The 14,929-nt window shown below is 43.8% G+C and overlaps 1 protein-coding gene across 6 annotated transcripts in view; it reads left to right on the forward strand.

The window, feature by feature from the left end:
• FARP2 (FERM, ARH/RhoGEF and pleckstrin domain protein 2) overlaps nt 1-14,929 on the forward strand; it is a 152,505-nt gene that overhangs the window by 70,979 nt on the left and 66,597 nt on the right. For all 6 annotated transcript variants that reach the window (XM_055291246.2, XM_055291245.2, XM_063645343.1 and 3 more), the window contains 2 exons: nt 1,009-1,156; nt 14,769-14,864. In XM_055291246.2, coding sequence (XP_055147221.1) covers nt 1,009-1,156; nt 14,769-14,864 — 244 coding nt within the window. The remainder of the gene's footprint in view (nt 1-1,008; nt 1,157-14,768; nt 14,865-14,929) is intronic.

Raw genomic sequence — 14,929 nt, forward strand, 5'->3', positions numbered from 1 at the left:
AGTGAGTGAGAAAACGGGTTTATAAGACACAAGTGTTTCAGTTAGTAAAAAATATTTTTTAAGATGAAAAGGAATTGGCCGAGTGCAGTGGCTCCTGCCCAACACTTTGGGAAGCCGAGGTAGGCGGATCACCTGAGGTCAGGAGTTTGAGACCAGCCCGGCCAACATGGCAAACCCTGTCTCTACTAAAAAATACAAAAAGCTAGGTGTCATGGTGCACACCTGTCGTCCCAGCTACTCAGGAGGCTGAGGCAGGAGAATCCGCTTGAGGCAGAGGTTGCAGTGAGCCGAGATTGCACCATTTCACTCCAGCCTGAGCAGCAGAGCGAGACTCCATCAAAAAAAAAAAAAAAAAAGAAAAGAAATACCATAGATAACACTACTATCTCATCACACTCATTTTCTTTCTTTTTCATTTCTTTTTATTATTAGTATTATTATTATTTGAGATGGAGTCTTGCTCTGTCACCCAGGCTGAAGTGCAGTGGCATGATCTCAGCTCACTGCAACCTCCACCACAATGCCTGGCTAATTTTTGTGTTTTTAGTAGAGACAGGGTTTTGCCACATTGTCCAGGCTGGTCTCAAACTCCTGATCTCAGGTGATCCACCCCCCTCCGCCTCCCAAGGTGCTGGGATTAACAGGCGTCAGCCATTGCGCCTGGCCCTCTGTGGTATTTCTTCTGATTTAAAATTTGTCTCTGCCAGTAGTATTTGTGTATAGCCTTGTCACTATCGAGCAGATGTAAGGCTGAGTAGCTAGTGTATGCAAAGAAAGTGTTCTACCCATTACAAAGTAGTTACAGAATAGAAGAAAACTGAGGATGTCTTTGGCCTGCACGTGTGGTATGTTGTTTTTGTAGTGGGTAAACATACAGACAATGAACGATCTGCCCTCTAAACACACAAAGACTTCATTGTTGCTTTTCCTGATCACTTCTATAGTGCATTTTGGCTCTTTCAGAAATCAAGTGTTTGTAGCGTATGATTCTACCGTTTTTTATTACAGGGGCCAGACACCTGCCGAGTCGGATTTCCAGGTGCTCGAAATTGCTCGAAAGTTGGAAATGTACGGCATCAGATTTCACATGGCTTCTGACAGGGAAGGAACCAAGATTCAACTGGCAGTTTCCCACATGGGTGTACTCGTCTTCCAGGTAGGCCAGTGGGGAAGGGAGGGGTGAGAACAGGGCAGGGGAGGTATTCTGCAACCTGGTGGGGTTTGTTCTTATAGATGTTGGTAAATATTTGTCCTGATGAGTAAGGGCCTCGATTTGGAAGAGGGGCTTTCATGTCATCCAATCCAACCTCTTATTCAGTGGGGAAATTATTCTTTTGTCCTTCTCTGACACAGGTGTGACTATCCTCCATGTCATGGAGCCCACTGCGTCCTGGGACTGCCTCCCGCCTCCCTGGATTCCCCACTCCCTCCTGCCCCATCAGGGCTGCCCACTGCCTCTGGGACTTCCCATTCCCTCCTGCGATTCGGCCTACCCCCTTAGAATCCTAAACCACAACCCTGTTTTTTTTCCAGTGGAGCAGTCTCTGTGCTGTGGGTGTGATCTGGGCTGGACTGTGAGCGCTTTAGAGTGGGTTACAGTAACCATTTAAGTAAACAAACTAGAACAGAAGAAAATATCAGAGGATTGCTTGTGATAAGAGTCAGTGTTGTCTTCTGAGGTGTTTGTATTAGTTGTGATGCATAGGTAAATAATTACATAAATGGTGGGCATGGCCTGCTCACTTCCTTTTGTGGTTATGTGTGTGTGTGCTGGGGTTTGTGATGTCCAAGAAGCTTAAGTGTGACTGCTAGTCCTGACTAGAAGGAGCTTTTCTCCTCACTCAGGCCCTTCGCATATCTGAAAGCTCTTGCTGGGGCTCCCCAAGTGCCCTCACACCCAGACTAAATATGTCCAACTTGTCTGGGCCCCTCCTTTTGGGAGCACTCCGGTCACTGGCCCTTGTAAAATTCTGCACATCTGATAGACTATGGCAATCCTGAAAAGGTCTCCTCGATGCTGAATATTGTGGGAACTGTCACTATTGCAGTCTGGGAGCCCGTTGCCTGCGTGACCTGTTTCTTTGTGGGCTTGTTTTAACCTGTGACTATCAAAAAGAGCTTGATCTGATTCAGGCCTCCCTCATGAAGCCGTGTTTATTATTGTTTTCTTTTCCTTATTTTTCTTAACCTAGCCATCAAGTTTCAATTTCCCGTCAGAAAAAAAATTAATTTTGAATTTAGAATATTGTGTTACATTTCATACTAAACGTGATTGGAGAACAATAAAAATCCATGATAGAGACCAACCTTAGCAATCCATGCCTTCAGGTGGAGGGTCAGAGCATCCCCTGCCTACATCTGCTGATGAGTGTTCCCCCATTGCACAGAGATGAAAACTTCATATCCAAACTGAGCCATTGCCACATTTCCAGAAAAAAACATAATACAACCTAAAGAAATTGTAAAAGCAAGGGATTAGAAACTTCAGATTGAAGATAGCAGACTGAATATATGTATTTTTTTTATTCCCTCAAAACCCTGAATACAATGACAGTGAAAGAATTTTTTAAACATTTAAATCCATAAGAACAAAGAATGGGAAAACAGCCCACAAAAGATGAGGGATAGCAGCAATATTTGGAATCTGGGAAATGAAACAGTGAGTGGGACCTGACTTTGCAGAGTAGGGAAGGCTGAAATCTCACAGCCTGCAGCGGCAAAGTCACAGTGCAAGCCAACATGTTCCCAGGAGCCCCAGAAAGGGCTCACAGTTCATGCTCATGAGAAACAGGAATGCTTCTTTACCAGAAATGTAAAATTTTATCTTGTAATTTTTTTATTTTTATCAGCCTTGTTTGTAATAGTAAAATTTTGGGAATTAACCATTAGAAAGCCAGTTAAATAGCCTGGCACAGTGGTTCACACCTGTAATCTCAGCACTTTGGGAGGCTAAGGTGGGCAGATTGCTTGAGTCCAGGAATTTGAGACCAGCTGGAGCAACATGGAGAAACCTCATCTCTACTAAAAATACCAAAAATTCATTGGGTGTAGTGGCATATACCTGTAGTCCCAGCTACTCAGGAGGCTGAGGTGGGAGAATCACCTGAGCCCAGGAGGTCGAGGCTACAGTGAGCCAAGATCGTGCCACTGCACTCCAGTCTGGGCACCTGGAGTGAGACCCTGTCTCTGAATAAGTACATAAATAAAAGCCAGCTAAATAGATGGTGATGCATCCATGTGAACAGAATATTGGGCGACTGTACAAACAAGGAAGCAGCTCTTTATGTCCCAATAATGAGACGTCCTTCAAGATGCATCATTACATGGAGAAAAGATTAAAAACTCTGTATAGTAGCTACTGCTTGTGGGGAAAAGAGAGAAAATTATATGTGCACTATATTCCACACTATAGAATGAACTGGTGACATTAATGGCCCCAGGGAGGGGTGGCCAAGCCAACAGGCTTTGAAACAGTGCTGAGAGGGAGACTTGCGCTATGGACTCATTTTTGAACCTTCAGAATTTGAGCCTTGTGAATGTATCACTGTATTACATTTTCACAAAACCTTCACAGAAATAAAACACTGCATCTCTGAAACGAGCAGGATACCATGATAGAAACAAATGGAGAACATAAAAACGTTTGCAAATTAAAATATAGGCTGTCCCAGTCCATCTCCACCCCGTGTCGCCTACCTGGTCTGCATGCCAGGCAGGGGCCATCAGCCTCTCTGTCCTGCAGAGTTGTGCTGGCAGATGCTGTGCTACTTTTTAGCAGGTTTACGGCCCAGCCCCACATGCAACAATAGGAACCCAACCCCAGCAGACCTTGGGCTCCACAATTTCATCTCCATCATCCACAGAGGTATGGCAGCCTCAGTTCTAAGCACAGATATTTAAAATTATAATATAGGAGGATCCAAGATGGCTGATTAGAAGCAACTGAGGTCCACGCCACTCACAAAGAGGAAAGAAAAGGGGTGAGTGAATTCACCTTCAACTGAAATACTCAGGTTCTTGCACTAGAACTAACTAGGTGAACAGCTCAACCCACGGAGGGTGAAGAAAAGCGAAGGTGGGGGCTGATGGCCCACCCAAGAGCAGCATGGAGCCAAAGGAACCCCCATCCCCAGCCAAGGAAAATGGTGAGTGACTGTGCAACCTCACCCAGGAAACCAAACCTCTCCCACAGATCTTTGCAACCCACGGAGCAGGAGATCCCCTCATGAGCCCATGCCACTAGGACCTTGGGTCCAATACACAGAGTTGTGTTCAGTCTCAGAGCAGCCACTGAGGCACACACAGAGACCTAGGAGTTTCACATACTTCAGCCTCAGGACCCCCAGCAAGGTGGGAAATCTGTTTTTACAAATCCCTAGGAAGGGGGCTGAATCCAGGGAGCCAAGCAGTGTCATTCTGTGAGGCCCACTTCCACAGCACCTCACAAGTTAAGACCCACTGGCTTGGAATTCTAGCCAGCCAACAGCAGCAGGCTGGAAATCTGCCTGAGATGGATCCAGGTTCCCAGGGGGGTGGGATGGCCACCATCTCTAGTTTGGTTGACTCAGCCATTTCAGCCTGCTGGCTTTGGAGAATATAAACAGTCTGGATAAGGAAGAGTTCCCTCACATGCAGCATACCTACTCTGCAAAAAGCAGCCAGGCTGCTTTAAGTGAGTCCCTGACCCTTCCTCCTGACTGGGTGAGCCATCCCCTACAGATGCATTTGGGCCAGCAACAAGTCAGTACCCTCCTGGGACAAAGCTTTTAGAGGAGGAAGCTGTCTGCTATCTTTTCTGTTTCACAGGCTTTGCTGGTGATACCTCCAGGTACAGGAAAAACCGAGGCAACTAGGGTCTGGAGCGGACTCCCAGCAAACTGCAGCAGCCCTATGGTAGAGTGGCCTGACTAGTAAAAGAAAAATAACAGTCCAGGTGCGGTGGCTCACACCTGTAATCCCAGCACTTTGGGAGGCTGAGGTGGGCAGATCACTTGAGGTCAGGAGTTCAAGACCAGCCTGGACAACATGGTGAAACCCCATCTCTACTAACAATACGAAAATTAGCTGGGTGTAGTGGTGGGCACCTGTAGTCCTAGCTATTTAGGAGGCTGAGACAGGAGAATCACTTGAACCCGGGGAGGCAGAGGTTGCAGTGAGCTGAGATCACACCACTGCACTCCACCCTGGGCAACAGAGCGAGACTGTCTCAAAAAACAAATACCTGTAATCCCAGCACTGTGGGAGGCTGAAACAAGCAGATCACCTGAGGTCAGAAGTTCAAGACCAGCCTGGCCAATGTGGTGAAACCCCATCTCTACTAAAAATACAAAAAAAAAAAAAAAAATAGCTGGGCACAGTGGCAGGCTGAGGAGGGAGAACTGCTTGAATCCGTGAGTCAGAGGTTGCAGTGAGCCAAGATCATGCCACTGCACTCCACCCTGGGTGACAAAGTGAGACCCTATATCAAAAAAAAAAAACAGAAAACAACAACAACGTGAACCAAAAAACCCATAAAAACCCCATTCAAAGGTCAGCAACCTCAAAGATCAAAGTTTGATAAACCCACAGAAATGAGAAAATCAACACAAAAATGCTGAACACTCAAAAAGTCAGAGTGCCTCTTCTCCTCCAAGTGACCACAACACCTCTCCAGCAAGAGCATAGAAATGGACTGAGGCTGAGATAGCGTTATTGACAGAAGCAGGCTTTGGAAGGTGGGTAATAATGAACTTTGCTGAGCTAAAGGTGCATGTTGTAACCCAATGCAAAGAAGCTAAGGACCATGATAAAACAACACAGGAGCTATTATAGCCAGTTTTGAGAGAAACATAACTGACCTGATGTAGCTGAAAAACACAACACGAGAACCTCACATTGCAATCACAAGTATCAATAGCAAAATAGGCCAAGCAGAGGAAAGATCTCAGAGCATTGAAGACTATCTTTCTCAAACAGGCAGACAAGAATAGAGAGAAAAGAATGAAAAGGAATGACAAAACCTCCAAGAAATATGGGATTACATGAAGAGACCAAACCTACTACTGATTGGGTTACCTGAAAGAGACAGGGAGAATGGAACCAAGTTGGAAAGTGTACTTCAGGATATCATCCAGGAGAATTTCCCCAACCTAACAAGACAGGCTAATATTCAAATTCAAGAAATGCAGAGAACCCCATTAAGATACTCCACAAGAAGATCTACCCCAAGACGTACAATCATCAGACTCTCCAAGGTTGAAATAGAAGAAAAAATATTAAAGGCAGCCAGAGAGAAAGGCCAGGTCATCTACAAAGGAAATCCCTTCAGACTAATGGGGGACCTCTCAGCAGAAACCCTACAAGCCAGAAGAGATTGGGGCCAATATTCAACATTCTTAGAAAAAAATTCCAACCCAGAATTTCATATCTGGCCAAACTAAACTTCATAAGCAAAACAGAAATAAGATTCTTTTCAGACAAGCAAGTGCTTAGGGAATTCATCACCACCAGGCCTGCTTTGCAAGAGCTCCTGAAGAAAGCACTAAATACAGAAAGGAAAAACTGTTACCAGCCACTGCAAAAACACACTGAAATATATAGACCAGTGACACTATAAAGCAACCACAAAAACAAGTCTGCAAAATAACCAGCTAGCACCATGATGACAGGATGAAATTCACACATAACAATATTAACCTTAAATGTAAATGGGCTAAATGCCCCAATTAAAAGACACAGAATGGCAAGCTGGATAAAAAGCCAAGACCTATGGGTATGCTGTCTTCAAGATACCTGTCTCACGTGCAAAGACACACATAGGCTCAAAATAAAGGGATGGAATAAAATTTACCAAGCAAATGGAAAACAGAAAAAAACAAGGCGTGCAATCCTAGTTTCTGACAAAACAGACTTTAAAGCAACAAAGATTAAAAAAGACAAAGAAGGGCATTATATAATGGTAAAAGGTTCAACAAGAAGAGCTAATTATTCTAAATATATATGCACCCAATACAGGAGCCCCCAGATTCATAAAGCAAGTTCTTAAAGATCTACAGAGACTTAGACTCCCACACAATAATAATAGGAGACTTTAACACCCCACTGACAATATGAGACAGATCATCAAGACAGAAAGTTAACAAAAATATTTAGGACCTGAACTCAGCCCTGGATAAAGTGATCTTATAGATAGCTACAGAACTGTCCCCCCCAAAACAACAGAATATACATTCTTCTCATCACCACATGGCACTTTCTCTAAAACTGATCACATAATCGGAAGCAAAACACTCCTCAGCAAATGCGTAAGAACTGAAATCATAACAAACAGTCTCTTACACCACAGCACAATCAAATTAGAACTCAAGATTTAAACATTCACTGAAAACCACACAACTATATGGAAATTGAACAACCTGCTCCTGAATGACTCTTGGGTAAATAATGAAATTAAGGTAGAAATCAAGAAGTTATTTGAAACTAATGAGAACAAAGATAACATATCAGAATCTGGGATGCAGCTAAAGCGGTGTTAAAAGGGAAGTTTATAGTACTAAATGCCCACATCAAAAAGCTAGAAAGATCTCAGGTTAACAACCTAACATCTCAACTAAAAGAACTAAAAAATCAAGAGCAAACCTCAAAGACAAGAAATAGCCAAGATCAGAGCTGAACTGAAGAGATAGAGACACAAAAAAACCCTTCAAAAAATCAAATCCTGCCGGGCGCGGTGGCTCACGCTTGTAATCCCAGCACTTTGGGAGGCCGAGGCGGGCGGATCACGAGGTCAGGAGATCGAGACCATGGTGAAACCCCGTCTCTACTAAAAATACAAAAAAATTAGCCAGGCGTGGTGGCGGGCGCCTGTAGTCCCAGCTACTCGGAGAGGCTGAGGCAGGAGAATGGCGTGAACCCGGGAGGTGGAGCTTGCAGTGAGCCGAGATTGCACCACTGCACTCCAGCCTGGGCGACAGAGTGAGACTCCACCTCAAAAAAAAAAAAAAAAAAAATCAAATCCAGGAGCTGGTTTTTTGAAAAAAATAATAAAATAGACTGCTAGCTAGACTAGTAAAGAAGATAATAGAGAATAATCAAATGAACAATCTGAAATGATAGGGGAATATCCCCACTGACCCCACAGAAATATAAACGATCATCAGAGAATGCTACAATCACCTCTGTGCACATAAACTGGAAAATCTAAAAGAAATTGATAAATTCCTGGACACATACACCCTCCCAAGACTGAACCAGAAAGAAACTTGTAAAAACCCTAGATGAGAGCTGGGCAGAGTGGCTCACGTCTGAATCCCAGCACTTTGGGAGGCCGACAGGGGCAGATCACTTGATGTCAGGAGTTCAAGACCAGCCTGGGGCCAACATGGTGAAACCCCATCTCTACTAATACAATAATTAGCCAGGTATGATAGTGGGTGCCTATAACCCCAGCTACTCGAGAGACTGAGGCAGGAGAACCACTTGAGCCTTGGAGGCGGAGGTTGCAGTGAGCCAGGATAAGCCACTATACTGCAGTCTGGGCGATGAAGTGAGACCCTGTCTCAAAAACAAAACAAAACAAAAAACCCTGGAAGAAAATCTAGGCAATACCATTCAGGACATAGGCACAGGAAGGATTTCATGACGAAAATGCCAAAAGCAATTGCAACAAAAGCAAAAATTGATAAATGAGATTTAATTAAACTGAAAAGCTTATGCACAGCAAAAGAAACTATCATCAGAGTGAACAAACGACCCTACAGAATGGGAGAAAAATTTTGCAGTCTATCCATCCAACAAAGGATAATAGTGGAGAAGACCCAAGAACTCCCAGGAAGGAGAGAGAAAGAAGTGTGATTTAAAATGGCCTCGAACTATTCAGTAGCAATACTGGGAGCCAGAAAGCAATGGGGCTTTCTGAGCCAGGAAGAAACTGAATCCCTGAATAGACCAGTAATGAGTTGTGAAATTGAGGCAATAATATCCTACCAAGCAAAAAAAAAAAAAGTAGCCCAGGACTAGATGGATTCACAGCTGAATTCAACCAGAGGTACAAAGAAGAGCTGGTACACTTTCTCTCTTTCTCTTTTTTTTTTTTTTTTTTTTGAGACGGAGTTTCATTCTTGTTGCCCAGGCTGGAGTGCAATGGCACTGCAATGGCAGCAGCTCAAAAATTAAAAGGAAATTATTTCCAAACGAATTCTTTTTTTTTTTTTGAGACTGCAGTTTTATTATTACTCAAATCAGTTTCCCCGAGCATTTGGGATAGTTTTTTTAAGAACAATTTGGTGTGTGGGGGGCTCGAGACTAGAATTCTGTGCTCTGTCCCACATGACTTCTGTACAGAGAAAGGCTTTTTTCAGACATGTAGATTTTTAAAAAATTAACTGCTACTCGCCCTTTGTAAGGAAAAACTAGAGGAGAGAATGAACTAAAAGTGAGAAAGAAGGAAACAGGGTGCTCCACATCCGACACAGGCAGAGGAAGACACAGGCTCTGCCTGCCGAGAGAACATCCACCAACACCAGAGCAGAGGGCAGGGCCCCGGGAGAGAGGGGAGACCAGGGACTCATTTCTTGTGCTGGACCGTGTGGAAGAGTGTGAACTAGGGATAGGTACATGCCAATGAAGCAAATGAAAAGAGGTGATTAGGATTCTCAAGGAAATTTTGAAGAAGGAAGCTTTACTTTATAATATTAAAAAAGTAGTTAAATTCACCATAGCTCAGCGTGTGAGCAATGCTTACATGACCATTAATATAAATACTGAATTTAAAATTTACCAACAATTAGGAGAGTGTGGGGAGCGGTAGGTGTGAGGTATTGGCAGTGACAGAAGTTGAGGAGGCAAGATTTCAAAGTGGAGAGTGTGCTAGCTGTCATAAATGTGCTTTTCAGAGATATGGGTGAATGAATGAATGCGTGAGAGTAAATCCCAGAAAGGCAGCCAAGAGAGGGGAAGCTGGTTCTGTCTGAGGAAGAGGACTTGATGTGGAGTGGGTGACCCTGAGCTGGCAGTTTGTTTCCAGTCGTGTAGTCTATTTGGCATTTTCAGACATGCCCTGGATTATTGGATGAATATGAAAATGAAAGCAGTAGATTTTAGCATTCCACAGCTAACTGTGCAGGTTTAAAAGTGTTGTCTTAAAGTCTGTCAAGTTGGCCGGGTGCGGTGGCTCACGCCTGTAATCCCAGCACTTTGGGAGGCCAAGGCGGGCGGATCACGAGGTCAGGAGATCAAGACCATCCTGGCTAACACGGTGAAACCCCGTCTCTATTAAAAATACAAAAAATTAGCCGGGTGAGGTGGCGGGTGCCTGTAGTCCCAGCTACGTGGGAGGCTGAGGCAGGAGAATGGCGTGAACCCCAAGGGGCGGAGCCTTCAGTGAGCCGAGATCGCGCCACTGCACTCCAGCCTGGGTGAAAGAGTGAGACTCCTTCTCAAAAAAAAAAAAAAAAAAGTCTGTCAAGTCAGGGTGCAGTAGATGAAAGCTATGATTGTCCTTGGATTTTCTGTTTATTTCTCCTTTCATGATGGTGGTTAAGACCCTGGGATATACAGTTGGCCCTCCATTTCCACAGGAAAATAAACAATAAAAAACAATACAGGCTGGGTGCGGTGGCTCACACCTGTAATCCCAGCACTTTGGGAGGCCGAGGCGGGTGGATCACCTGAGGTCAGGAGTTTGAGACCAGCCTGGCCAACATGGTGAAACCCCATCTCTACTAAAAATACAAAAATTATCCAGGTGTGGTGGCAGGTGCCTGTAATGCCAGCTACTGAGGAGGCTGAGGCAGGAGAATCGCTTGAATCCAGGAGGCTGAGGTTACAGTGATCCAAGATTGCACCATTGCACTCCAGCCTGGGCAACAAGAGCGAAACTGTCTCAAAACACACACACATACATATATGTGTGTGTGTAATTTTTTAAAAAATACAAATTTAACACAGTACAGTTAAACTATGTGACGTTTACATTGTATTAGGTACATAAGTAATCTAGAAATGATTTTATTAAAGTATACAGGAAGCCCAGCGTGGTAGCTCAAGCCTGTAATCCCAGCACTGTGGAAGGTCAAGGCAAGAGAATCACCAGAGCTCGGGAGACCAGCCTTAGCAACAAAGCAAGACCTCATCTCTACAAAAATTAAATTAAAGAGGGTGTGTGTAGGTTCTATGCAAATACTACACCATTTTCTATCAGAGCCTTAAGATGTATAGATTTGAGTACTAGGGTAGAGGGTCCTGGAACCAATCCCCTACAGATACCAAGAGACAGCTGTAGAAGTTTCTTATTTGGACCAGAAGGGATTGGACAAGCAGCTGGAGCAGTTATGTGGGGGCCTCTGAGCTATTGTCGGCCCCCTTCTTGGGAGGGCTTCATCTCTTAACCTCCGTGGCAGGCCCTCGGCTTTTTTGTTTTGTTTTTGAGATGGAGTCTCACTCTGTCACCCAGGCTGGAGTACAGTGGCGCAGTCTCTGCTCACTGCAACCTCCGCCTCCTGGGTTCAAACGATTTTCCTGCCTCAGCCTCCCGAGTAGCTAATTTTTTTTTTTTTAATTCCTGACCTCAGGTGATCTGCTCACCTCAGCCTCCCAAAGTGCTGGGATCACAGGCGTGAGCCACCGCACCTGGCCTTCAATATTTTACTTTTAGTAGAAATTAGAGTGACTTAGTGTTTGGGCAATATTTTGGGAACTAGGAAGCTTAAGTCCTCATTTAGACCCTAACGTTTGTATCTTGGCTTTGAGAACGTCTAACTCAGGATTTTTTTTTAATTGAGATAAAATGTATATGCCATAAAATTCACCATGTTGAAGTACACAATACAGTTGTTTTAGGATACTTACACAGTTGTATGACCATCACTACTATCTAATTTCAGAACATTTTCATCATCCCAAGAAGAGACCCTCATACTCTTTAGCAGTTACTCCGCCAGCCCCCAGCAACCACTGATATCCAGAACAGGCACCCGTCAGGATATTCCCTCTATTCTAGATATTTCATAGAAGTGGGATCATATAAACATGCGGTTTATTGTGTGTAGTGTCTCCTTGTTTTCAAGTTCACTCATGTGGTAGCATGTATCAGTGTTTTACTCCTTATGGCTAAAGAGGTTTGTTTTTTCCTTTGGAAGTGTCCCTGAGGGGACTGTGTCCCTCACTTTGCTGCCTCTTACACTGAGTTTGCAGGTAAGAGTAAATGTTGGTAACATCAAACGTATACTCGCTGAAATGCCCAAGCAGTGTCTCAGACGTTTTTTAAATTTTATTTTGAAACCATTTCAAGCTTATAGAAAAACAGCACAGAAAGGTCCTGCTGGCCTTTACCTGAGATGCCCGTCTGCCTTTAACTGGCTGTCCCAGTGTTGTTTACTACAGAAGGTCCAATCTAGGAGCAAATGCTGTACCCAGGCATTATGTCTCTCTGGTCTCTGCAGTCTTGGAACATTCCTCCTTCTTTCCTTGGTTTTCATGACCTTGACATTTTGGAAGATTACAGGGCAGTCATTTTGTAGAATGTTTATGATATGGGATTGTGCAGTGCTTCCCCAGGATCAGACCCTGGGCTCACTGCCTAGGCGAGAAACTCCCAGAGTGATGATGTGTCCTGATTCATGTAGCACATAGGGTCCATCTGTCCCATTGGTGGTGGTGGTAACATTGATCACTTGGTCAAGATGGTGTTTGCCAGCTTTTCTGTATATGAAGTTATTTTTGAGTAGTGGCTCATGCCTGTAGTCGCAACGGAGGCTGAAGCAGGAGGATCACTTGAGGCCAGGTGTTTGAGACCAGCCCGGGCAACATAACAAGACCCCATCTCTACAAAAGGTCCTGCTGGCCTTTACCTGAGATGCCCATCTGCCTTTAACTAGTTAAACAAGAAAAAATTAAAAACAGAAAATTAGCCAGGATTGGTATCAGGTGCCTGTATTCCCAGCTGCTCCAGAGGCTGAGACAGGATGATTGCTTGAGCCCAGGAGTTTGAGACTCCTTATCTCTTAAGGAAAGAAAAGTTACTTTTTGTCCTTTGTAACTAAGTATTTTATGGAGAGATACTTTGAGACTAAGTAAATATCTTGTACCTCATCACACTCATCTTCTAGTTAGATCACTATGATGGTTGCCCAATCATGACTCTTTAAATCCCATTCTTCCTACTACTGGAAGGAAGAGTTTTCTCTCCATTTATTTGGTTTATGTCACTGTGGATTCATAGATTCAAATCTGATACTTGATAATCTGTTGGTTTCATTATTTATTTTTATCTTTAACTTTCCCACATTTGGCCCAAGGGAGGCTCTTGAAGCTGCCTCTTGTGTCCTTCTCACATGTCCTTTCATTTTATGAGCACTTCTTTGCTTTCTTACAGAATAAGACATGCCAGGCTTGTTTTGTACTTTGCCTGCTTCACCGCGGAGTCAGCCATTTCCCCACAGAGCCCAGCCGTTTTAGTGAAGACTGGTATTTAGAGACCAAGATCCATGCACTCAGTGTGCCCATTGCTTTGTGGGGTGTCACCACTCCTGGCCCTCTCAACAGACAGTGCTACACACGTGTACATATACCCACTCACCTCACGTATCTATATTTACCTCTATATCTGTGTCTGTATCTGCTGAGACCAGGAATTCCCAGCATTCACTCCTGTTACACTCTAGCACTGTGTTCTAGCTTCAGTGAGAAGCCTGACTCTACTCCCTGCCCTGCCTGGCCACTATCACTGCCCTTTCCAGACCACCCTCCTTGTAGGAGCGAACTTCAAAAAATGTATATTAACATTGATTTTAAATTTTTGCAATAAAACCTTATCAAAGAAATTAAAATTAGCCAGGCACAGTGGGTCATGCCTGTTATCCCAGCACTTTGGGAGGCAAGGTGGACCAGTCACCTGAGGTCAGGAGTTCAAGACCAGCCTGGCCAACATGGTGAAGCCACATCTCTACTAAAAATACAAAAATTAGCCAGCTGTGATGGCACACACCTGCAGTCCCAGCTACTCAGGAGGCTGAGGCAGGAGAATTGCTTGAACCCAGGAGGCGGAGGTTACAGTGAATGGAGATCGTACCACTGCACTCCAGCCTGGGCGATAAGAGTGAGACTCTGTCTCAAAAAAAAAAAAAAATGCAAATCTTTCAATTTCTTCTTCTAATTGTCTATTTCTTATAAATATTTGAAACAATATGGGGAGAGATACAAGTCCAAGTGTATCTTCCTGGTGAATTGCTTTTAAATGATGTAAGGCCTCTTTCTCATGCATCGTGTCTGATGATAATACTGCTCCACCAGCTTTCTTGTGGTCAGTTGTTAAGTACATCTTTTTCCATCTCTTTGAACCTTTCAGTGTCCTTGTGTTCCGGATGTGCCTTGAGTTTGAGACCAGCCTGGGCAACATAGCAAGACCTCATCTCTACAAAAAAAAATTAAAAATAGAAAATTAGGCAGGATTGGTGTCTGGTGTCTGTAGTCCCAGCTGCTCCAGAGGCTGAGGCAGGATGATTGCTTGAGCCCAGGAGTCTGAGGCTGCAGTGAGCAGAGATTGTACCACTGCACTCTAGCCTGGGCAACAGAGCAAGACTCCATCTCAAAAAAAAATTAAATTATCTTTCTAGAACAGATAGAGTAATATGTTTAGTTATTGACATTTTAAGTCAGCTATTTCAGACATAATGGTAAAATGCCAAGTAGATTGCTCTGTTGGCAAGGATGTAATTTAAGCATTCCCTATTTCATGAGAAAGGGGTTATGTGTTAGATACAAATGTAATCTGTCTGTCTCTTGAATTTCAGGGCACCACCAAAATCAACACTTTCAACTGGTCCAAGGTCCGTAAACTAAGCTTCAAGAGGAAAAGATTTCTTATCAAACTTCATCCGGAGGTTCATGTAAGTATTATTTTTAGCTTTTTTTTTTTTTCTTTCTTTTTTTGAGATGGAGTTTTGCTCTTGTT

Source organism: Symphalangus syndactylus, chromosome 8, assembly GCF_028878055.3.
Source record: "Symphalangus syndactylus isolate Jambi chromosome 8, NHGRI_mSymSyn1-v2.1_pri, whole genome shotgun sequence".
Classification (NCBI taxonomy): Eukaryota; Metazoa; Chordata; class Mammalia; order Primates; family Hylobatidae; genus Symphalangus; species Symphalangus syndactylus.